We start from the raw sequence: 24558 nt of genomic DNA on the forward strand, positions 1-24558 counted from the left end.
TTCACTATGTTCTTAACCTGTGAGAGTAAAATATTATAGTGGAACTGATGTGAAGGAGAGTGTGTGTTTGTATGTTTGTATATATATATACATATGCTGCTTTGAGTTCTTTCAGTAACCTGCATGAATTTCTATAATCTGTCTAATTAGGCAGCAAGTATGCTTCTTGATAAAGAAATTGGGATTGATTTTGCTCTTCAAAAATGAGAGAACAATAGGAGGTTTTCAGGCCATTTTACTAGCATTGAATTATTCTCTTAAATCCAGTGCATGTGTTGATCTCAGATACAGAAAATTCAGTTTAGAGTCAGGGAAAAAAAATTACATATACAACAGCTTTAAAATTATTGCTCTAGAAGATTTCAGTAGTGTTTTGTAGCTTAAGGCAAGTTCACATGTAGATTCAAACTCCTGTGTACGTACAGAAGTAGTTTAAGGCCTTGGTTTATATAGAAGAACAGTGAAAGAGCGTATGAAGGCTTAATCTCTACTAGGAGGAAAAGCAAATTTAGGACAAAAGCTTGATTTAAAAAAAAAAAAAAGTCTACTAGTTGGTTGTCCAAGAGGGAAGATAGGTATTGATCCATTGCGAGACCAGTCCTTTTTCTCCAGAAGGGTTTGACCAACACTGAGCATAAGCAGTTACTTGAAGCCCAGATGCATTAGCTTCCTGACAGGAGCTGGTCCTCCCCAGTATCCCCTGGAAATGGAGAAAGTTGGTTCATCAGGTTTTATGTATGTACTGTCAAAGTAGTTTTGCTTTACTCCTGTAGAATACCATACTTGCTAAGATGTGAGTGTTAGGGGTTTGTTTTGGAGTATCATCTTACTGGGCAAGGGGTACCTTTCTGTGCCATTCAACCCTATTCTGCTTGAACAAACACCTGTTACTAGCAAAGTGCCCAGAACCCTCAGGAAGTTGAGGTCTTAGTCATGACTAAGGATGCCCTTTGTTTCCTAAGGATGCACTTTGTTTCCTTCTGTTCTAAGGAACTAAGCCAGAACACGTGTCTGTATCTGCCTTTTTTCTGAATGATCACAGCAGCTCTGCCTGCTCAGAACTGAAATACTTACTTAAGTAGCGCATTCCAATAGAGAAAAGGCATCATATCAGCTTTCATATGGTACATGGTTATTCTCTCCTTACTCTGGTCAATGGGAAAGGTCTCCAAAGGCTGACCATTGTAGTCAAATTCTGCTAGAATCACCTTGTTGTAGCCTGTTACTAGCGGGCAGGAAGTATATCCATCATACTGCAATGAAGAATAGCCCCTTTTCATTAATCTGACCAAAGTAAATCCTGAGGTATTACAAGCCATGTTGTTAACCATCGTATTTCAAATTAAGTTACTAGGAGGTTTCTGCATTTATAGTGTTAATACCAGCAAGTTTGGAAGGCTGCTAAGCCAGTATTACGGTTTAATAACCATAATACTAAGCCATTTTATTTCAGATGTAGATTGTAGATTTGTTAAAGAACGTTGCTTAAATTAGAACTAACCTAGAACAATAGGGCTTAGTGTCATTAATTGCTGGTTATTACTGTAACCAGCAGATGAGGATGAGAGCTGATGCTACGCTTTAACAGACAGTATATAAACAGGATCCTGAATATAGTTGTAAGAATTTCCAGAGGATTGCAGGAGTGTGGATGATGATTCAGGTTAGTACCCCAAAGATTATTAATTCAGAAACCATATGTAAAATGAAAGCCAAGTCTCAAAGAGAAATTTGAACATAGTTATAGACTTGACATCTTCTGTAGTACAAAACCTTCAATTTAACTCCTTAAGATACCATGTTCTGTACTGGGGAGGCAAGTTTAACATAGTACAGATGTGTAAAGTTTGCAAGGGTTTTCTTGGAGTAGGGATTATACTAGTCAACAGTTTTACTCTAAATAAGTCACCTGCATTGGTGAAGAACCCAAACTAATCAGCCTTCCAACTTCTTTCAACTCGGAAGTCAAGGAATTAAATAGATAACATTTTTAACAGCAGTATCAAGAATATGAATTGTGCAACTGAATTACTATTATGACATACAGTATTTAGCCTTTTGGCACCCCAGCTGCTGATGCAAAGCCCTTCCTGCCTTCTGATTCACACTGTCTAGCTGCTTGCAGGACTTCCTGCATGAGGACGGAGAAAACATTCAAAATAACTTCTCCCTGAGACAAGATTTGTAGGTACCTTTTTAGTTGGCAACTGGTTCTTCATTACCAGGGAAATAGTTTTATCAAGCACTCCAGACTGGGCAGCTACATAAGAAAGAAGGGGAAAAAAAAAAAAAGGTGTATTAAGGCTTTGTTTCAGGCAGCAATTATTGTCATTCTAACCTACGCCCATTCTCCTCTGCTACACTATACCTGTTCAGTCTTCCCAAACACTAAGATTCTGACATGCTGAAGTTTTGCTTCATCTTCAGTGCTGTAAGGGAAGTATTCTAGACCCAATTGCTGGAACAGTTGACCATACCATTCTTCACATTACACCAGTAACATACTGTATAGCCTTTCTTTTTTTCAAAACCAATAACATACTGTATAGCCTTTCTTTTTTTTTTACCTTCTTATTTTCACTTGTAAGACCATATGCCTAAAGTGTTTTTATATTGGACCCTGTGGCTACAAGTACAGAACATGCGATTCTTCAATAGCGACTTATCAGTTAGCTGACACGTATGCATGAGCTGCTAAGATAGAGCAGAAAGTTTTGTTACTGAATGATGACAGAATGCAAAAGTAGTACACTCATTTTATGCCATTCCGTGAACACAGAAAACAGAATTGGTTCATCTGTGAGGCATTTGGAACAAGAAAACTGTGGGCATCAGCATGGTCTGTAGCTAATTAGTTGGCCCAGGAGACTGAGGTCTTTTGGAAAGCTGGAAATAATTGAAGTCAAGACCTCAGGAGTAATGAACTAAGCAAAAAAGCTTACGGTCACTCCCACACTTTTTGTTACACAACACACACATGCAACTTTACCTACAGCTGCAGCAGTTTTTGATGTTGGAAGGTTGGTGCAGTCTCCGATACCAAATACATTAGGATACTTTTTATGTTGTAGGGTTTCCTTGTCTACATCCACCCAGCCAATTTCATCCGAGACAGGACTGTTGATGAGTACATCAGGTGGCCCCATTGGGGGTGTGACATGAAGCATTTCATACTAGACAGAAAGGAAAGGCACTCAATGGCTAGTTTATCCAAGCAAATCATACCTGTGGTGATATAAGGCAATAAGAGCAGCATGGAGAACGGTTTTCTTGGTTGGTTTGTTGATTTTTTTTTTTTTTTTAAACACAAGTATATAGAATGAAAATTTGCTCTCAAATTTGAAGTGCATCCTTTTGTTAACGTGAACTTGATCAGGCAACTCCACTTAGACTGGCATAACAGCAATTTGCCTTCCTCAATATACATCTGAGACATTCCCAAGTTATGCTAACAAGGCATGCAGGACTCCAGGCATAGTTTATAAAATATTTTTTTCTTCTCTCCACCTCAGTTTCAAAGTTTTTAATCTTCTCCCAAAGTTAGAGATGGTAGTCTCAGGAGGTAGTGGCAGTATACAATGAAGCAGACGTTATGTTGTTATAGTGTGGCAGTTATGTTACGCTATACAAGGAAAAGAAATAGGACCAAACTAGAGGTCTGAAAGCTCCTGACCTGATGGACTTCAGTCACTCCGGGTTTCTCCAAGTTCTCAAACACCGCTTCCTGCTTGTCTGCTCGAACTTCTACAAGGTTGCGCTTATAGTTAACAGTAATATTCCTCTCCTTTATTATTTCAAGCAATGAGTTAGCATACTTCTTAACACCAAAAATGACACCAAGTGAAGTGTTGAACATTATGTTTGCTTTGGAACGTTTTCCTGTCTGCACAGAGAAATCAAATTAACCTTTTATATTAAGAAACTGTGACAAGCTAGTAGAGACAAAAGAACTATGCTGCGCTACTGAACAGTTAGTTCAATTATTAATGGAGTATTAACATTAGAACTCTTGAGATACAGCTATTTCACACCATGTTAGAAGCTAGATAAGATAATATTTGCCCTTTCTGAGTGAGGTACTGAAGACCCCCCACACAAATTGCTAGTGAGAAGAGGTGGCTGGAATTCACTGAGGAACTGCTGTACGCAGGTGAAGCACTTGCAGCAGCTTAGCACTGTATAGCTTTCTGAAACCTTGAGTTCTATGCATTATTCAGATACTGGCCCAGCAGATAGCTCATGAAACTTAAACACTTATGAAGCCTGACACTTCCACTTGAAGTTGCTTTTTGTTTCCACTAAGTTTGCTTTAACAGCCTGGCTAAGACTCCTCCAGATGCCAAGACGGTGCACCACAAGGAGCAAGCATAGCCACTTTTCAGACTAGCAGAAAGACAAATGGCAACAGTACTTAAAGTAACAAGAATTATTTAATTCCAGCCAGCACATTATTTTAGCGCACCACTTGAAGTTACAAATCAGGCTGAGAACAGTTGTACCTGAAGCTCACCAGAAGCAGGGTAAGCATTTCTTTCCTTACGGATCCTGAATTCTACAAGTTTCTCCAGTATTAAATATATGCTAAATATTTATGTACAATTCAGTTAGCTTCATTTATTAGACATTAATAATGGAAAAAGCAACTCAGTCACTTTAATTTAATAATCCTGAGTCACATTCCTCTCGTGTGGTTTTTATTTGTTTTAAAGATAATATGAAACCCTTAGAACAAGCCTTCCTTACAACTGTGGCAACAATCACTGGCAGAGAGAGTAACATACTTACTTTCCTCCAGTAGGCCTCTGATAAATACATGATCTTCTGAGGAGCTCCTGCACACTTCACTGGAGTATTTGGAAAAGTGAAGATAGCATTTCCTTCCTTGAAATCTTGTAAAGCTTTCCATGTTTTCTCTACTGTATGAACTGAATAATTGGAACCTATTTTAGGGTGTTGAAAGCCCTCTGGCAAGCCTTTGATCTAAGAAAATGAAATTAAGATTTAAAGTACAGATGGCAAAAATTTTGTCATCATCAAGTATTAAACACAGGCTTGAGAAATAGCTGTTTAAGAAGCCTCTAGCAAAAAGAAAGCCCATACATACTTGCTAGTTGGCATTTCTGAAAATAAGCCTAGCAATTGAACAGGTATTGCCATTAGATGATTTAGTAGATGTAACATTTGCTGAAATGACTCTGGTCTGCAACATTTGTAGCATAAGTGTTCAGTGCAGACCCAGACCCAAACCCAAATTTTTGTAGACTAGCGCATGAAAATCAGAGTAAGAATATATAAAGTCACTGCCACATCACCATAAGTAAAAATCACATTAAAAAAAAAAAAAAGGCATTATGAAAATTTATACGGTGAATGAAACTTTTCAGTAGTCAGCTACAGATACTGTTATTTCCTAGGGTTATTTTGTTTTAACTCAACTGTCTCCAATAATTACTTCCCTACTACTTCTACTACACCTGAGCATCTGCTTGTGAGAAAGGGAGTTGTCCCCATTTCAAAATAATGGATTGCAGAAATTCTGAGAGAAAACTGAGTCATGTTTCATGCACTGCAATGTGTTTGGGATGTTACAGTCTACATCAGGAAGTATGCTGTTGGTGAAGACAAATAAAAGAAACCATCCCTCTTTTTAAACTGTCCACTTTTGTTTTAAAGCCATATACATCTGTTACTATGAATTTTATTCACTACGGGCTAATAGTGATTAACTGTATTACATGGCTTCTACTACCGAATACCAAATGTAGTTTTCTCACATTGTACTGCAGACATAGGAAGACTGAGAGGGTCACTGAACACAATGCAATTCCTCATTCCACTCACCTAATCACCAGAATTTATCTGGTGTGACTACAGTTAACTAAGACTAGCTCTTGCTTTATGTATGCCTTGAGTACTTCTTTGAATAGCTCCCAAATATATTATCAGGTACTACATCATATTAGGTCAAGTTAAAACCACTGGAGCCAAATCACTCAAACATCTTGCCTTTGTGTTTTCCTCCTCCTACATATCGCTACAGTCATTCTTGCGCCATACAGTGGTATTAACATTTTCCTCCGAGCGTCACTGCATAAAGTGTACAGGAAACTTAATAGATGGGAAGGGCCCCAGGGCCTATTTAAACACAAGCGTGGTAACTCAGCTGGTTCCTTTTGAAGTGCATCCTTTAAGAAGGTGAGGGTGGGTCAAATTAATTCTGCCGAACAGATTTTACTGACTGCGGTATGTTCCTCACTTCTGTTTACATTAGAGATGCTTCAGACGACGGTGAGCATACCTTATTATCTGATTATTACAGACCGCCTTTAAGTTCTAGATTTAACTTGCTGCCCCATCTGCTGATATTGCCATAGAGATGCAACAAAGCTGTCTTAAAAGACCTTCCCAAGGAAAATTTGGGGTTTTACATAGAGATCTGTGGAAGGAGTAAAGTCATTAGGCTGTCTTCTGGCTCTTTAATTCATATTAGTGTTCAGTATCTTGCAGTAAAAAAAAAAAGCATACTGAAAATCTGTTTACTTTTGTGAATCATAAGGGTACATGATGCCATTAAAACTAGTAAATACATGAATACTGTAAAACAAGTACCTTTTCGTAATGCAGACTAATCCCAAGGGAAATTATCAGATACTTGTAAGATACCTGTTGTGTAAGGGGGGGGAAAAAAAAAAAAGGTATTTTAGACAAAAAAAACCAAAACATCACCTCAAAGCAAATTTAAGTTCTCTGACAGCAACAGAGTCATAAGGGAAGGAAATACAGGGAGCATTAGTAAAGTAAAAGTTAAGCTCCAAGAATAATTCATAGCTAAAATGACGACTGCGTCATGAGTTATAAACACAGCCTTTGCTATACAGAAAACCAAGTGTTTGGAGCAAAATATTCTCTCTTTTGTGTTCAGTTCACTACAAACAGGGAAAAGACTTATCATAATGATATTTTAAGTTGATGTTATTCTAACCTAGTTATCAACAACAATTTTTTTATTAGAAACAGATTTTAGGATCAAGTACTTCTCATAAGACTAAGTAGAATTTTCTGGCCTCCTAGATGCTGGAGGAAGGTCTTGCTCAATAGGCAGTTCCAAGGGGATCTGCAAGAGGTGGACAGACAACTCAAGACATTGAATAACAGGCTAAAGAATAATTTGGGTTTTGTTTTTTTGTTTTTTTTACATTATTACCTTGCTATCATTCTCCAGCCACACACAGTTCTTATCTGGATCCAATGCTGTAACTCGAGATTTGATCCACTCAACACCTTTAGGCATTACGCTTCCTGTTGGACGAGCAGAAGTTGCCAGCTGCTTTGCACCACCACCAACCAGGGTCCACAGTGGCTGATAGTAGTGAGTCTGAAAGAAATGTTCAAAGGGACATTTAAGAACCATGTAAAGGGACTTTAAGATTAAGGCACATCACCCCAAATAGGAAGCAATGTGCTCTTAACATTGTATTATTTTTAACAAAAGAAGCTGTATAAATAACCAAGAGTTTTGCATGAAAAAGCTGGAGGGATGCGTGCATCTCTACCATGGAGCAACAAATTTCATGCAAAGCCTTCTAAAAGATGGTTAGTTGGCTTCCTCTCTACAGTTAAAAACATGTGAGGTTGAAGAAGGATGAGAATCAGACCAATCTGGTCACATATGAAAAACGCTTATTCTTTTTGATGCTTTATGTCCAAGGAAGACATACCTCACTTGGCTCAACAACAGCCACATTTTCTGCCCCCACTTTCCTCTTCATCCGAGCACTCATGGCGATTCCACCAGTGCCTCCACCCAACACAAGTACTTCATAATAATCCTTGGCAGCACACCTGGCTGCTGTATGTAAGCCGAAGGAGCTCATCTTCTGCATTCCTGGTTTCAGCACCCATACACCAGGACGGAGACAGGAACAGGAGGACACTACTCCAATTGCTGGCATCTTTCAGTAAGTGGGAAGCTACAAAATAAGGAAAGGCACCAGTAACAATTACAGAAGGTAGAATTTATATTATTTATATGTCTGGATGAGTCTTCAAGGCAAGAATTGTAATACTAAGCCTTTGTTGCAGCTAATCCACTAATTTGCAAGTGGATTGTAATCAATTTGGGGAAGGAAGAGAGGAGGGGGAAAAAAACCAAACCCCAAGTCAATCACGACCTCTGCCAGGAAACTGGAATTTCATACAAGCAAATGAATTCTAACAAAGCGCAAGAACATCTTCTGGTTATCGTGGCAGGAAAGCATATATGATCCCACAGCACAGGCGATGCATATGCTGTAACTCCCACTGTAATATTAGAATCATGAAGAAATGAGTGCCGCAAAAAGGAACAAGGACTTGCTAGGTGTTATAGATCACTGAAATATTGAACAAGGTAGTTGTGTGACCACACTGAGTGCCATTCCGCTAACTGTAATGTCAGCCAAACACATCTTTACATTTGTTTTTTAACGTTAGGATATACCAGCATATGCACACATCAGACATATCCCTTCTCGCTGCCTCTCAGGGGTGCAAGCCATTATGGTAAGCATGCCAAGTTCTGTGGTGCTTTGGGTAAGGGCATGTGTATTAGTCTTGCAGGAGAAGTAGTGAGCCCTAAGCTTGATCGGAAAACAAAGTTCAATGAAACAAAGAGTTTACAGCTTCCTAGATCTGGGATCTTCGAGCATACGCAAAATACTTAGTTCCTTACCCATGGTCACCTCTTACCTTTTACATCACCAACGTAGCTGGAAACAAAGTTCAGAAACCCATACTTATCCTTGCTACAGGTGCACCCTGTCACCTGACAAGTGAGAGCCAGAACCCTAAAGTATGATATAGCTTGACAATTGTAGCACTGGATATGCAATTGCATTATCTAGAAGACAGTCAAGGTTAACCCACGTTTCCCTCCCTCTGCAAGAGTGAACAAGAGCTTTTTCTGTTCTAAATCCATTGTTTGCAGAGGCTGAATATCAGTTTTTAGCTTTTCAGTGATACAACGGGTATAAACTCATTTTAATTCCGTTCCTTATTGCCACATTGTCAATAAAGAATGAGTAAGCATTATAACCTGAAAAGCGACTTCTGACAAGACTTTCCTGTGTTCTATACCTGCTCCCCTTTGTTTAATTCCTTGAGTCATCAGGCAAGAATTCCAGCTTTTTCACTTTAAAAGGGTAGAACTCATTTATTATTCTTTACAGACCGGAGTTTGAAAAGTAAACTAGAAACCTCAAATATTTTAAAGAAAATCTTCCAGGTCAGCTTCAAAAATTCTCCACTATGCTAGATGTAGTTGAGAAATTAATTCTGCACCTTCATGTGCTATCTTAACATCCCTCATCTCTGTGTACCCCGAATTCTTTATGAAGTCCCATTATAAACCCCTACAGTACAATTAATTTGGGACAGAGAGGGTAAATCTCACAAGTGTCCACTGTAAAAACAATTTTAATCATTTTGTTTTACAGGAAGTTTCCAAGATGCAGGCATATTCTTCTCATCCCCTTCCCCATTCAAAATAAAAACCTGAACTCTAGAATAAGTTGGGTTCACTTTAGAAGGCTGTTTATTATGTACCTAGTACAGGCAGTTATTTAAAGATGTGGACAGACTGCTCAAGCAAGGGGAGGAAGTTGTTCTAGCCTGAGAAATAAAAGTTACCTGATGGAGATGTGTGCTGCTTTCTTCAAGTTGGAGAGACGAGTAGTCAAGAGTAAGTTTTGCAACTTCCGTTTGCGAGACAGTTTTAAAAGGAACATCCTGTGTCCGGAAGCTCAAGAACGCTTTGGGTTTCATTAAACACACACAACAGGCACAGCAGCCTGCTTGCTGACAATACACAGCACGTCCAGACCAAGAGAACAAGACTTCACTTTTGTAATGCTGACGAAGGAATAATTATCCTCTCTGACCAAACAGATTTTGAAGTAAGCATGCTTATAAGCACACACAAGATGTACCTTAACTAACAGCAGTCTAATAAATGAGAATGCAGTATTATGTTGCTGTTAAGCTGTTTCAGAGTATACAGAAACAATCTGAAGTGTCATTTGTAGACAGCTGTTTTAAAAAAAACAGCAAAATCCTTCATATTAAACTCTCAAGTTAGACAGCTGTACAACTGAGTCAGTCAACACCACATCAGTCATCTACTCTGGACACTGGAGATGAAGTAACAGGGGAATTACAGACCAAAAATGAAGGTAAAGAGGAAAATTCATAGTTAGCCTACTGAACTGAGCTGAAATTTTAAGCTTTTACAAGACCATTTTAACACACAGCACACTTATCCACCATCTTTTAAATCATGCACAACAAAACACGACCGTTGATATTAGCCTTACATAGCATGCAATCACATTCCTAATGAAGGAGCACGGCCTGGAAAGGTAAAGCCTACAATACGCTTCACCGTAGTGAGGGCTCTGCTTAGCCTGAGACAGTTCTGCAGTTTAAAATGAGTTGTGTCGCCAGAGCGGTAAGCCTGTTCTACAAATGCTTTCAAGACACAATGGTTTGTTACAGCGTCAGCAGCTGGTGTAACGCTACTGCGGCACAACTCGCCTAACACCACATAAAATTCAGGGCAACGTGACTCAGTAAGTCCACAAAAAATGTCATTTCGACCAGGAGAAGCAGCATTTCGAAGCTTTTTTTCCCCCTCCTTTTGTAAAAGCAGACTTTTTTTTTTTTAAACAGCTTGAAGGTAGCCAGTGACTGTCACAACTCCATTCATAAATCTATTTTCCCTTTTACTGTAAGGCTATTTGCATGCTTTTAGAGTAAGTCTGTTTAACACTTAAGAAAATGGACTTTAAAAAAAAAAAAAATTCACAGTGAAGACTGACCAGGAGGGCTCAGTATTATTTAGTGTTTGAATGCCGTTAAGCAGTTTAAGCATAAAAACAGTGACTTTTCAGTTAAAAAAAAAAAGGAAAGAGAAAACACCGTTTTCCAGAGTTAGTGGCTTATATCCCTTTAAGAGATTGAGAAAACAAACCATAAGGAACTAGGCTCGTTAAGCTGGTCTTAAAAAACAAATGAATGGCACTTCCACAAGCATCACAGAGGAAATGAATTGGTTACCAACTTTTAAAAACTTTTCTTCAAAGAAGAACCTTGCTGAAAATAGGCTTATTAGGGAATGCATTACCATTTGGTATTTCTGTGTATTTTAACCAATTCCAATCTCTATCCGAGAAAATAGCAGATTCAACAGAACAAGGTAAGTGTTCCTCAGCCAGTTCTGTGCAGAACCCAAACCAGAGCAGCTAAAATCCACCTAACTGCATTTATTACACCTTTTGCTCTAACCTACCATCCAGCCTATAAACAAGCTCAAAGTGCAAAAGTTATCTTTGGCTACAGTTCTCCAGGTACTGATGGCCACAAGTAAATAAAATCAGCCTCTATGCAATAAAGATATGGACAACATGTTAGAAATACAATGCTGGCGAATCACAAGAGAAGCGGTTAATTACAAGCACCAAAATTCAGTCTCTTCTTGCATGCGCTTACTAGGTCCGCTAGCTGGTCTAACATGTCACAGTTAATTTTGCAATATTACCTACATAGGGGAGGTATCACAGAACAGGGACATCCTCAGACCGAGGGCCATACGCAGAATATTACGTGTTACACGCCATTCTCTTGTCACGTCTGTGGATTCACATCCAGCAAATAAGCCCTGAGAGACACAAACAGTGCCTAGAACATTTCACTGAAGCACGAAACTTCACGCAGAGATGCTCAGGACAACTAGTTTTTTCCTCTCTGGAGTATCTACTGTATGCTCAGCTCCCAAGGCTGCCTACTTCATTGAGCCAGTTTATGAACCATCTATCGCAGGCAGTTAGAACAAGTGACGTTAGAAAAGTCCCACCAGCAAGAGTAAAGATCATTGCAGTTACCCTCTCGAAATAGCGGGGAACAGATTAAGAGCTGAAATATTCCACGCAGGCACAAGCGCCCGGCAGCTCCAGCGCTGGCGGCCGGCTGCAGCTGGCACCCCGCACCCCGCACCCCGCACGCTCTCGGCGGGGAAGCTCCTACCAGCCCCGCGGCGGGCCAGGCGCTGCCCGGCCGCACAGCTACGCCCCGCGCTATCACGGGAGGCAAACACGGGCCTGGCAGGCGCTGCCTTTCGGCAAATCCGGCTCCGCACCCGAGGCGAGGGCTGCACGGCGCGGCGCCGGCTGCCGCCGGGCTCAGGACGGTTCTGAGCAGCGGCGGCTGCGGGTGCGGCAAAGGACGCGCGGGGCCCCGCGGCACCCGCTGCTCCTCAGCCGTCCCCGAGGCCAGAGGTGCGATGATCTCTCAAGGCCCCTTCCAACCCAAAGCATTCTGTGATTCTATGATGCCCGGCCCTGCGGGAAGCCCCAGAGCAGGGGCGCTGCCCCGCCCGCGCTCAGCGAGGCCGCCGCTGCCGGCGCAGAGCCCGAGGCCCGCAGGCTGCCCCGCCGGGCACGGCCGGGCCCTCCCGCCCCGGGGCCGAGGGCCACCTCCCTCCCCTGGGCCCCGCTCGCCAGGGCGAACCCGGGACCTGCGCTCCCTCGGGCGGGGCCGAGCCCCGCGGCCCCGCTCGCCAGGGCGGCTCCCCCCGCCCCCCTCTCCCCCCCGGCCAGGGCGGGCCGGGCGGCCCCGAGCTGCGGCCCCCGCCGCGGCGCCCCGCACTTGCCTGCCTGTTGCGCCGAGGAGAAGGGCGGGGAAGCACCGCGCCGCCGCCCCGGGCGCGATAAGCGCCGGGTCCTGTCAGCGGGAGCGGCGGGGCGGAGCTCGGCGGCGCCGGGCGCTGCCCGGCCGGCGGGCAAAGGCCGGGGTCCGGCCGGGGGGGCAGCGGGCCCGGCCGTGCGCAGCGGCGGTCAGGCCCGTCGGGCGGCGGGAGCGGCCGTGCCGCCGCTGCTCACTCTCCCTCCGAGATCTGCTCTGGCTTCAAGGTCCCAAACCCATTCCCGGAGCTGCTCGCACTCAAAGGAAAGCTGAAGAGATTCCAGCACCGCAGCAGCGGTGCCTGCGGGTTTGCCTTCGGTTTTTTTCCTACGCAGCCTTCCATCTTCAAACCAATTGCTCCTCCAGCTTGCCGTCTCAAAAATCAGACTTAAAGCCTGGAATCCCACCACGTTAAAAAAATACGTGAAATATTAAGAAACGAAAACAAACTATTGGAGTCCTAACCTGAAATCGGGGTGTAAGTCACCTGGATGCATGGAGAAAGAGGATCCTTTCAGTTGAAGTACAAGCAGAGAGCAGGGCTGCCACTCTCTTGTTTCTATTCAGCTAACTGCAGCCCGCTGCTGAGCCAAGCCTTAAAATGTTCTCCCCTAAAACTTTATAGGGCCTTTGATTTATGGCATGGTGACAGCATGAAGTAATAACAGCTGCTAATCCACTAAGTCATGTTTTCAAGCCAAAAGAAGTCACGCAAAGATTAGTGCAGAGAGTAACATACAAAGAGAAAATGACTTATGCTAACTCATATGCATCAAGCAACCGATGGATCCAAACCATGTGTCAGGCCATTTCCTCCTCAGGCTCAACCTTCGCTTCTTGGCACAAGGTTTCTGCACAGGTAAAACTGCTCAGCTGATACACAGCCAACTGTGGAAAGCTACAAAGAATGGGGGAAAGGCGTTAAATGGGAAGATACCACAAAGCTGTTCCACTGGCTGCATGCAACTGGGAAGCAGGAGGGAACGAGACGATCTGCTGGGTGCCAGTTTGAGAAGCAGTACGCGTGTCGGTCCCCTGGTGCATCCAGGCACGCACGCTGCGGTCACATCCTGCGCTTCCCAGCGAGAACGGTTTCTGTCCCAGCTCCGCAGTCGTCATTCATTCAGCACAAGGGCATTGCCGCTCCTTGCGGCCAGCCAGCGGCAAGCGGGCTGATACTCTTCGCTTGCTTGTGGCACTTGTCTTACGCTTTGTGTTACTTTGAGCGTGTATGTGTAGAAAAGCAGCTTCAGTTGCTTTTCTCAACTTATGACCGAAGGCCAATAATGATCAAGTCAAGCCTGACAATTCACCTCTGTTCTCACAGACGTTCCCTGCCAGGTACAGAGGTTGTTGGAGATGAGGCCACAGCACTTAACATCTGAACCAGAGCGACTCATTTTGCCTGCTTGTAAAAACCCACACTACCCTCCCCAGTCAGTGGCTGTTCTCATAAAACACACAAAGTAAGTCCGACAAGCAGGTTTAGTCAAAAGACATCATTAATTTTGACAGGATACAAGTTACCCTTTCAAAGGAGCTTCTCAGTTATTTAGTAGTTCCATACGTGTATGTGAGGTTTCTGAACGCTTTCCACAGCTACCTAGGAACAAGCTACACCAGACTAAAATGTGTAAACATAATAAAAGTAAGAGCCCGAAGTTAAAAGGCCTCTGAAACAGACATTTTTTTCCCATTGCTTGCGTAAGACTTGGCACATCTAATACTAGTTCTGCAGAAGATCTGCACATTATTCTACACGAAAGCAGTCACGTAAACAAACCCTCCCTCCCCGTTTTAGTCTAATGCCTTCCCTTTTCTGAGTGCATCTGAAAACAAAACCCACATACATGTGATTCTGTAAGTTTTGAAACAAACTTTAACTCCACTCTTAAATCTGAACCCCTGCCAAACCCTGATAAACCCAGCCCGTTTCAGCTGGCACCAGCCCACAAGTCCCACCTAGATCCACTTAGCATAGGTCACTCGCTTCAGGCTGACCTAAACCAAAGTCACAACTGCTACAGTAGCTGTAACCTAGTGACCACTGATACTTCAGTACCTGAACTTTATCAGGTTACCCGTAAGCAGCAACCCTAACCCTAATCTAGTGGCCCTTTTTCTATAGACAGAAAAATAGCAGAAAATTACATTTGAATAAAAACGCCAAAACACTTACTAGATCAATACGGGCAAAGGCTCATTTTTCAACGCTGCTGAACACCTACACTTTCATGGATTTTACTGGACAGAAAATGTACTGAGAGAAGACACAATCATTATCTTTAAAAATATGACATGAAGATTAGACATCTTTATTAATACACCAATAGAAGTGCCTTCTCTAAAGAGAAAAAAACCCACGGTTTACAGTCACATCTTTTAAAACACCCAAACTCCCCATTTTTCTAATTTCTAAGAGCTTCCTGACTTGTTCCCAGCTGTCCTGGTATAGTCAGAGTTCAGCCTTTTTTCACATTTTTTGTTCTAAGAGATTGATCCTCATCTCTGTCCATGAGAAAAGAAAGTTGTTTTGGTTTGGGGGTTTTCTTAAGCACGTATTTTTAGGATTGTCTTTAAATATTAAAATATCTTCTTTATGCTCCCATGCATATTTCCCCGCAGACTTCTTACAGAGATGGTCTGCAATTTTAATAAAGAAATTACTTAAAGGAATACCTTAACTTAGAAACAGAACACGTAAACCGAACACGAAGAAACTACTCACCTGTAGCACGGAGCCCTCCTGCAGCTGCAGGGAGTGCTGCCTAACCCTCCTGCAACAGCAAAGTCCAGGCAAGATGAGAGGGTGGAAGCTGCCGTGCGAGGGCTGGGCACACGCTGCCTGGTTGCACCCTTCCTCAGGGTGGCTGCGGGAGCGATAGGTAACGCTCCCTGCTCTCCAGGCAACTGGCCTTTCCTGGGAAGCCCCCTTAATTATACTCACCCCTCCACAGGGCAACATCTACGTGTCTGCCTAGGCTTAGGGTGCGAGTTCTCCAGGGTGGGGATTATTCTTCTGTGGAAGGTGCCTACCTGAGAGTGAGCACAATCTCAAACAAATTCTAGTAACACTGGCTGACGTAGAAAAGCAGTAATTTCCTCACATCATCTTTGATATTTTTTCTTGGAGACACTCTTCTTCTGGCGTACCTCTAAATCATAGCATCTGTAAGGCTAACAAAAAAGTAGTAGTAGTTTAAAAAAAAAAAAAAAAAAAAAAAGAAGCAGAAGCAAAACAGAGTAAGAAATACATTCTCATACATTGTTCACCAACAGGACTTCTATCCAGTTTTAAAGACTGGAAAAATTCAGTTGAGTGCTGAAGGGCTGAAACATTGGTTTCAGGTAGCGGGGTGGCAAAAAGTTCATATTAACTGTTCTGTTACTACTCTTGCAGGCTGTATTTATATGGGAGGATATTACTCTTTACACGTGTCCCAGGTGACGGAAGAGAAGTCTTGCTCATCAAGGCAATAAACTACATTGCTAATTTACAGGTATAGTGTTTTACTGACCCATACAGATACAGATGGTCTTGCTTTCACAACAGCGCTGGGATGTATTTTCATTGCAACACATGAAACAAAATAGATCAGCCTTCTCTTTTGTCTTACATCTCAGTGTGAATGACAGTGCAAAATTAGTTACTTCCGTAAATTACTGCTTTAGAAACTATTGCTTTTGCATGTGTACAAATGTTGAAATTATTCTTTGTCAAGCTTTTTGCTTCATTTAGTTGCAGGTTTGTAAAAGCTGAATACATTTGTTCTAACTTTTCCCTTTGCCAAGCAAGGTGTTTTATTTCCTTTCTTAAATCCCACAGCTTGACATCATGGAGATAAACGGATAGATAGGAGCAAAATCAAGAAGGAAATACTGAGTTATCAGGTATGGCCAACATCTGTGCTTTAAAGCTACATGAGACTTCATGAACAACATTTATATTTTGGACTTGAGTTAGTCATAACCTCCCAGATGCATGGTTGCCAACAGTGACTGCCTGGAGGAAAACAGGTAAAATTCTCCACGCCAGCACTGTTGTGACACTGTCAGGTACTGATAATAGAGCTGTTCTTCCCATCAGTTTTAGTTTGATCATCTACACAGAGAATATTTGAGAAAACTGGATGTGTCACGTCATAAGAGTTCTTGGCTGTGCTGGTATCACAAAGGACTGGTTTGAAGACATACGATGGTGGGGGGAGGATGTGACTGTCCAGTTTTGGTGCCTGTTTTTTTGCAAATCACTTTGCCAAGGACTGACAAAAGTAAAGTACAAGCGTACTTCAAATTACTGGAAAACAGTGATATGCATGCCAAACCCAGCTGTTTACTTAAACTTACACTTCGATTTAAAAATAAATGAATAAATAAATAAAATGATCTTTGCTACCTTCACATACTGCCTTACTAAGAAGCATAGTGCATACTGTCTATTTTGCCTAGCACAAATAACCCTATTAGTATTTATGCTGCCATAATTTGTATTCTTACAGATTTACATGACTAAGTCCACGTCCTGCAAAATTTTTAGCAGTAATTCAGTTATATTCACACAGCTAATCCAACAAAGAACCAATTAGATTTAATGAGGTTAAAAAAAAAAAATTGACTCCTGCAAGGTGAGGTATTAAAGCACCAAGCTCAGAATTAAAATAAAGAGCAGCCAGTAGTGCTGCAAAGCAAGCAGCAGGTGGCAGAAAGTGTCTACTGAAGCATAACTCGGAATAAATCAGCCACAGAACTCTCTCAGATGCTAGAATCCCAACAGAACAGCTACCTTTACATTATTATTTATGCTATTATCACTTAGATGACAGCACACAGAATAAAAACAGATAAAATATTCTGTAGCCGTTTTCCAAGAAGAAACACGTATCTGTCTTGTGAACACGGCAAAGTCAGATTACACTGAATTACAAATTGGCTCACGTAAAGCTGTACAGCTATAGGTGGGGGAACCCAAATTAAGCATCCAGGCTAACAACAGAAAAGATAAAAGCATGGGAAACCAAGATTCCCCAGTTAGTAATGGCAATTCCTAAATTTGTACAATCTTACAGAATAAAAATTCAAAGAGTAACTGCACAGTTAAGTGTCCTACTTCTGTTGCTATGACTTGATAGTTTAAAAACAATTAAGTACACTGAGTATGAAACACACAGTCCAAAAAAAGACTGTTTTAAAGCTGTCATTTTACCTGTTTAAAAAAGATGCAGCTAGCTGCGCCTCCTCATGTGGATGTAATAGAAAGTCAGTACAAAATGTCTAACGCTATCACATTTATCTACTTGATAAGTCATCTTTTATAAAATCAAACAAGACTAAATGTATATAGTAATAGAATTACTCACTCTAGCTGTGCATATTAATGCAAGTGTACAAGTTTAGATGCCAGTATCGTTAAATTAATCCAATGTGGCATTTACTTTTTATGTGTTAAGACACAAGAGGAGCATTCAGAAGAACAAGATCCTATGGAGATAATAAATTATTTCAGTCAAAACTACAATTCAAGAGCTCATTAGTAATAATAATTAAAAAAAAGTTATGTAAACTGACCAAACTGCCCCCTATATATATTCATTAATTTTTTCCCCTTTATTACAGAAAGGTCATTTATTAAAATTATTTCCTTATTCATACAAAAACCAGATTTTACTACAGTTTTAGGGGAAAAGTTATCAATTACATTTTTACGTATGTGTATGCAATTCCTCAGGCAGGCACTGCAAGCTTTTATTCCTTTGATCAGAAATTATTCCAAAGGAACACTGAAATATGCAATTGCAAAAGCATCAATTTCTATGCTTAGAATTCTGCATTTTCAGTAAAAGCAGCCATGATTTTTGAAACAAACAAACAAAAAAAACCCACCCCACAATTCTTTGGAAAAAACCCCACAGTTCTTCACAGAAAGAGACCACAACTTGAAACACTAAACTGGATTCTAGCTGAGGGAACACGAATCAAAAAATACCATGGAATTTAATCCCGATTTGGGTACTGAGGCATCTAGTTTCATGTTATACTTTAATAAGAACTGTTTAAATTCCCATAATCTAATTTTGAAATTACATTACAAAATAAAGTATTTAAACAATATTTAGTTCTGTACATTCCGCTCCAAAAATGGACTGTGGAAATTCCTTACATTTCTCTTAGAAATACATACAAACCACAGCACAGGTCAACAATCCACTGGCAATTAATAGACACAAGTCACTTAAAGGAAAAATACCCTTGGAAAGTTTTAATTTATTACTGCTTCAGTAACAGCATTTCAGTGTCTCTTCAGACTACTTTAAGTAGTTTGTACTCCTGGCCCCAAAACATTATCCCAGTTTACCTTGCATGTTGGATGATTACTCATTAGAGTATGTCTTTCACAGAAAAAGATGACAAATATTAAGAACAGGAAATTAGGAGTTCAGAAGATTGTAACACAGGAGAGTCCAGGCAGGTGTACCCTGTGTCAATCATCTGAAATGGAAGAAAAAGTAAAATTGACTGTGCCCCTCTGATATCTTACCATACGTATTTTATGGAAAACTTCACCTAGCTTACCCTCCGTCTTACTTCAAAACATGCCACTTACATTACTACTACAAAAATAACAGTTATAAAATAACTGGTTTGTTATGCTGTAGGAACAAATAGTTTAAAGCTTTTACCAGTCTAGACAACATACACCAAGTGCTGCAGGAAAGCAATTACATTCAGAGAAATGGATATCAATCTCCATTCCACATTTATCATCACAATAAAGTAATCATCAATTTGGGTGAAGACAGCATAACAAAAATTCTCTTACATAGCCCCGAAGTGCAAATGAATAATTTGTTAAGGAAAAAAATTAAATACGGTAGTTTTTCCCAGAGGTAACTGAATTTCACATGAAATGGAAATTGTTTAGTTTTGGTTGTCTTTTAGTTTGTCACACAAAATGAAGAAACTACAACTTCTAATTCCACAGAAATCTGCCTAGACTACGCAGTCTTCCTGTTGAACCATTACAGAAGCAACAATTCCTCGGTTTGACTCAAATGTTTGTGGAAGTACAAATTCATTAATCTTTGCATTGTGCACACATCAATTTTGAGAATCTTTAGTGTTCTGCTTCCCCCCCCACCAAGTCAATTCAGCTGGGAAATTATTCAGAAGTTACTTTAAAGCTAGTTACTTTAAAGCTGTTCTTAAGTTACTTCTTGACAAGAAAAATAAGACTGCTGCAATAAACTGAGCTTTCAGGCACATACACTGGAAGTTTCTTCAGTTCCTTAGAGACGGACCAAACTAAGGCTGCACAAAAAGTCAGTATTTATGAACCAGGGCATTGCAAAAAGATCCCAACTGCCTGAATCAAAGCAGTGAAATAGGTGGCCACTGAAGTCCAGGGATGAGAACTGAACTTCAACTAGTATTTTGTCTGAAAAACACGTATGCCAGTCACCAAATCTCTCAGATTCTAAACACCAGAAGAACAACAGATGAAAAATTATGGACAGGTATTTAAAACTGTGATGCCTAAGTTCTCCTTTATTCATATATATATATATATATAAAATTAACTTACATCATCATAATATCAAACTGCATAGCATTACAAAAGAGAGCAACTTGAATGGCTGAAATGAGAAAAATTGCATGTTACCAACCCTATTATTACCATTCTGGAATTTACAACATCATAGAGTAGACTGTTGCTAGTAACAACTATAGCGCAGTTTAAGCAAAGTCTGCCTCAGTTCTAGAGAATGCAGAAATGATTAATTTGGACAAGTAGTTGCACGCTCTGCTTTCATGTCCTCCTAGCAGGTTTTGCTGTTAACTGCTTCTCTCTTTCAAGTTCCTTCTCACGTTGCTGTTCTCGTTCCAGTTCTTCCTTCTGCCTCTTTTGTTGCAGCTTAAGTGCTCTTTTCTAAACAAAAAAGACAAGAAAATAATTGTAAGTTTTATAGATGTATTTAAGTTCAAGCTACAAACAAGATCCCTCCCACTCTCTTAACGTTATTTTCACCAATCCATGCTGCTTATGATCGAGTGTTGCATAAACTGTTCAGTTTTTCTTCCTCCCTCCCACTTCCCTCTCACCGTTCAGAAACGGTAAGTCTGTGATCTACACAGGGAAAATACAAACTGGATTGCCTTCAATCTCACTAAAAGTCATCCTTCGTCTATACCAGACAAAGTGTGTATTGTGCAATTTGTCATCTCCAAGACAAAATCTTTTTGTTGAACATACTGAAAGACTAATCTCGCCAGAACATAACCAGAGACTGCCTACATAGCATGGAGTCAGTGAACTTCTGCCACTGTGAATATTACAATAACTAGAAGGAGAAATTCTTACATTTATGATAATCTAGCTTTCATTAAAAAGGCACAGAAACTGAAAGAACAAGGAGAACTAGTTGGAATGGACTAGATTAAGCGACAGAACAAAGTACGACTCTTACACCACCTAAACATGGCGACGACACTGAGATTTTCTAGTCGTTCAGATACATGGTTTGGCGCTACTGAAAACATCCATTTAAGAAAAGGACTGAAGATTCTATTTTAATCAGAACTTCCACCATGCATCCAAAATAAAAGTTAGATATTTAATTATGTATTATTGACTTCTATGTTGGAAAGGAAAAATATTTATCCCACTCACTTTTAACTTTGACGTCTTCTCATGCAGCATCATCATTTCATTTCTAATATTCACTAACTTGTTGTGATAGTGTTTAGCTTCTGAAAACTTAAAAAACCGTAACAGTTAAAGCAGCAACTATCAAGTCGGACTAGTTGTTTTATAAAGCTATGCAGCAAAACAGCAATCAAAAGCATAATGGTTACCAGAACAGTTTGATAATGGATTAAACAAGTTTATATATAAATTTTACATATTACATGTATTAATATAGAAAACTACCATATCTCAACAGGTACACCAAATAATCTACTGAATTAAGATTCATTAAACAGAAGAAAAATATTACCATTTTATGCACCATATATCACTGTTTCATGCACCCTTCCTGCTAGTCTGGGGAGGTGCACAGAGCTCATGTTGGAGCCTCAGTCCTACCGAAAAATGGCACACAGTTGCTTTGGCTGCTAGTGTTGAACAACTAGACTTACTACCACTGGCTGACTGAGCCTGCTCTTTCTTCCCAGTGCCCTTCCTATTTAAGGGAGATGGTTCCGTACCCTCTCCAGCAACAATTTGTCCCGAGTATCTGAACTGGTTGGTTCTCTTCCTGTAGGTCAGTAAGAACAAGGAAAATATGCAGGTTGCTACTAATGCTTCAGCCAGAAAATCTACACTAGTAGAGATTTAAGAAAGCATTAACAGTACTTACCAAAGCATTGATATCAAGAATAGAGTTACACTCTCTGAATTTTGAGATTTCTTGTTCTAATGTTTCTAGTAATACCACTTGGTTCTGTCTGAAACAAAAAAAGATGCATAAAACCAAAGTAAAGCAGAACATAGGCTTTTCAACCAGCCCTTTAAATAACTACTACTTTTGATCATAACAACATAAATACATGCTTCCCAGTATCAGATTCCTCTTAATGCATTGCTAGGTAATTTCAATAAAGACATGAGTACATGGTTTTAGAAAAATCGAGCTGAGTACACACAAATTCAACTGGCATCATACAGCATGATAAGATATCCAGGATGAATATACGAAAATCCTGAACAGGCACTCTGCAGGTTGCAGTCAGTAAACATCCCAGGTTGAATGAAGGGAAAAACAATTAGCTCTTGATTTTCCACTCAGTTGCCTCTGCATCATGCTGCAGGACTAAGTTATTTCTGCATAGAACTCGCGTGGATCCTCAGTGCTTATTAAGGATCTTCCATCCCACACAAATCAGCTAAAGTCTTTCCAGACACAGGCTGTCCTTGGCAGCAGCATAACCACATCACGCATTGTGAAACCCAAACCAATGTACCCTGCAAAACCCAAGACAGGTCTATGTAAAGCCCTTTCCAGTATCTTTGCATCCACGGCAGATCCAGTCTGCCCTTGAATATAAGCTGTTCTCAGTTATCACCGAGATGCCAATGTACAAAGAATTCTTATATGTTCAGCTCCTTAATTATATTTTCCAAGTGTATCTTTTGCAACACAGTTTAGAAACTGGACAACAAACAATATACCACACTACAAGCTGCCCTGAGTATGAATCGCATCTCTGCAAACAAAATAAACCTAGCTTTCAGCAGACTTCCCACTACAAAAGCGAACAAGTATTTAAGAAATCTGCATGTCTTCTGTTATACCTGGCTTAGGGTATTTTAGTGCTGTAGCATCATACATTCTTCAAAGTTTTGACAGGCTGTGCTGCAGCTTATACACCCCCTGTACTCCTGCAAATCACTTAAGTATTCAGGATGCTACAGTCAGAACACAGAAATGCTACAATAAACTATACTCCAGTGAAGGGTAGCTAGAGCATCATATTGAAAAAAGTCACAGAGTATGCACGTATAAGAAGTTGGTTTTCAAAATTTGCTTACGTAAGTTCCTGTAGTGCTGATTTTGATCGCTGAAGATCAGGTAGATAATGAGAAATCAATCCTTCAGTTAGCTGCTCCACAGCCTTCTCATCTATTAAAGGCAGATCTTCTACTACTCCTTCATCTGGAGATGCATCACTAGGACCTACACCGAAGAATAGCAAGGTTGAATGTGACAGGTCAGCACGCACTTCAAGTTTCACCTAGAGCAACTATATTTTCCTGTTTAAAAATTAAAAGCATTTCAACACTGAAATTATAATTCTTTGTGCTTTATCAACCAAACTGTGCTTTTCCCTCACCCTTTTTATCCCTCCCTTATTCCCAGTCCTGTATCATGAGCTTCCTGGTGAACAGTCTTATCTGAACACCAGCAGAATATTAAGAGAGAAACAGAGCATTCCGAAGACATTTGATTAAAACAAAAAAAAAATCCAAGTAATGCAGTCTACTGAGGAAAAAAGGGGGCAATATCAGTTGTTGTGGCTATGAATCAAGAATACCTAAACCTTAACACATGCCCACCCTTTGCTTTCAAAGTTCGAGAATAAACCTAGCTCTAGCAAATAAAGGTCTGAGCCTTTCACTCAAAACATATTAAGCCCTCATTAAAACACCACACGCTGAACTACAAAAGTTTGCAAGACTTGGTTAACCGTTACTGTGAATTTCGCCCGGGCAAACAATAACGATTTATTATGCACACAGCTCTTGAAAGATCATAGAATCATAGAATGCTTTGGGTTGGAAGGGACCTTGAGAGATCATCGAGCCCAACCCCCCTGCAGTAAGCAGGGATTGAACCTGTGAACTTGGTGTTATTAGCACCATGCTCTAACCAACTGAGCTAACCCGGCTGGTCAAAGATAAAAAGCTTAAATCTACAGGACACACCGCGCGGGACAAAGCTGCGCCAGCGGCATGCGTTTCGTTTCCGAGCGAACCCAGCCGTGAGCCCTCTGCCCGCCCTCCCCGCGGGCGGGCGGTGCAGCCACAGCCCGGCCTCACGGCGGCGTGCCCCGCGGCCGGGACCCGGAGCGCTCCCCGCGGGCCCTCGGCCCTCACTGCGGGCCTTCGGGCGCGCCTCCGAGCCGGGCTGCCCCGGCCCCCTCCTTGGACCTCCCCGCACCCGCCTCCCGCCCCGCCCGGCCGCCCCTCACGTACCCAGCGAGTGCCCGGGGCTGGCCGCCGCCGCCGCCTCCTCCTCAGGCCGCTCCGCGAGGCTCATCGCTGCCGCTCCCCGCGACGCCGCTCTCACGGGGCAGGAGGCGGCCGGGGCTGAGGCCGGGACTGCGGGGGGAGCAGGTCGGGGCGCG

The 24558-nt window shown here is 41.3% G+C and overlaps 2 protein-coding genes across 6 annotated transcripts; both read right to left on the minus strand.

Annotated features, from left to right (window-relative positions):
• Positions 1 to 218: 218 nt before the first annotated feature.
• Positions 219 to 22107, minus strand: SQOR (sulfide quinone oxidoreductase). Of its 5 annotated transcripts, none has more exons than XM_075714201.1 (10): positions 22071 to 22107; positions 7719 to 7970; positions 7205 to 7375; positions 6610 to 6663; positions 4786 to 4980; positions 3674 to 3883; positions 2990 to 3173; positions 2193 to 2260; positions 1075 to 1253; positions 219 to 700 (listed from the first exon to the last, which is right to left on the minus strand). In XM_075714201.1, the coding sequence occupies exons 2-10, from the start codon at positions 7950 to 7952 to the stop codon at positions 643 to 645; spliced, it is 1353 nt and encodes a 450-aa protein (XP_075570316.1). In that variant the 5' UTR covers positions 7953 to 7970; positions 22071 to 22107; the 3' UTR covers positions 219 to 642. The 5 variants fall into 5 exon arrangements, with proteins under 5 accessions (XP_075570316.1, XP_075570315.1, XP_075570313.1 ...); XM_075714200.1 differs by lacking the exon at positions 22071 to 22107 and adding an exon at positions 19067 to 20118; XM_075714198.1 differs by lacking the exon at positions 22071 to 22107 and adding an exon at positions 12683 to 12717.
• On the minus strand, positions 20229 to 24470 carry BLOC1S6 (biogenesis of lysosomal organelles complex 1 subunit 6). The gene is made up of 5 exons (XM_075714206.1): positions 24407 to 24470; positions 23243 to 23387; positions 22071 to 22158; positions 21380 to 21466; positions 20229 to 20638 (listed from the first exon to the last, which is right to left on the minus strand). The coding sequence occupies exons 1-5, from the start codon at positions 24468 to 24470 to the stop codon at positions 20519 to 20521; spliced, it is 504 nt and encodes a 167-aa protein (XP_075570321.1). The 3' UTR covers positions 20229 to 20518.
• Positions 24471 to 24558: the final 88 nt, after the last annotated feature.

This window comes from Pelecanus crispus, chromosome 7 (assembly GCF_030463565.1).
Source record: "Pelecanus crispus isolate bPelCri1 chromosome 7, bPelCri1.pri, whole genome shotgun sequence".
NCBI lineage: Eukaryota > Metazoa > Chordata > Aves > Pelecaniformes > Pelecanidae > Pelecanus > Pelecanus crispus.

Excerpts from the sequence above, each read along its gene's own strand:
- SQOR (XM_075714201.1), bottom strand. The coding sequence starts at position 7,952 with ATGCCAGCAATTGGAGTAGTGTCCTCCTGTTCCTGTCTCCGTCCTGGT. Across the intron at positions 4,981-6,609 it reads TTAGTCTGCATTACGAAAAG|ATCAAAGGCTTGCCAGAGGG; the intron begins GTACTTGTTTTA and ends TCATTTTCTTAG. Across the intron at positions 3,884-4,785 it reads CAGAGGCCTACTGGAGGAAA|ACAGGAAAACGTTCCAAAGC; the intron begins GTAAGTATGTTA and ends TTCTCTGTGCAG.
- BLOC1S6 (XM_075714206.1), bottom strand. The coding sequence starts at position 24,470 with ATGAGCCTCGCGGAGCGGCCTGAGGAGGAGGCGGCGGCGGCGGCCAGC. Across the intron at positions 21,467-22,070 it reads TTCTTGATATCAATGCTTTG|TTTTCAGAAGCTAAACACTA; the intron begins GTAAGTACTGTT and ends CGGTTTTTTAAG. Across the intron at positions 20,639-21,379 it reads AGAAGACGTCAAAGTTAAAA|AAAAGAGCACTTAAGCTGCA; the intron begins GTGAGTGGGATA and ends TTTTTTGTTTAG.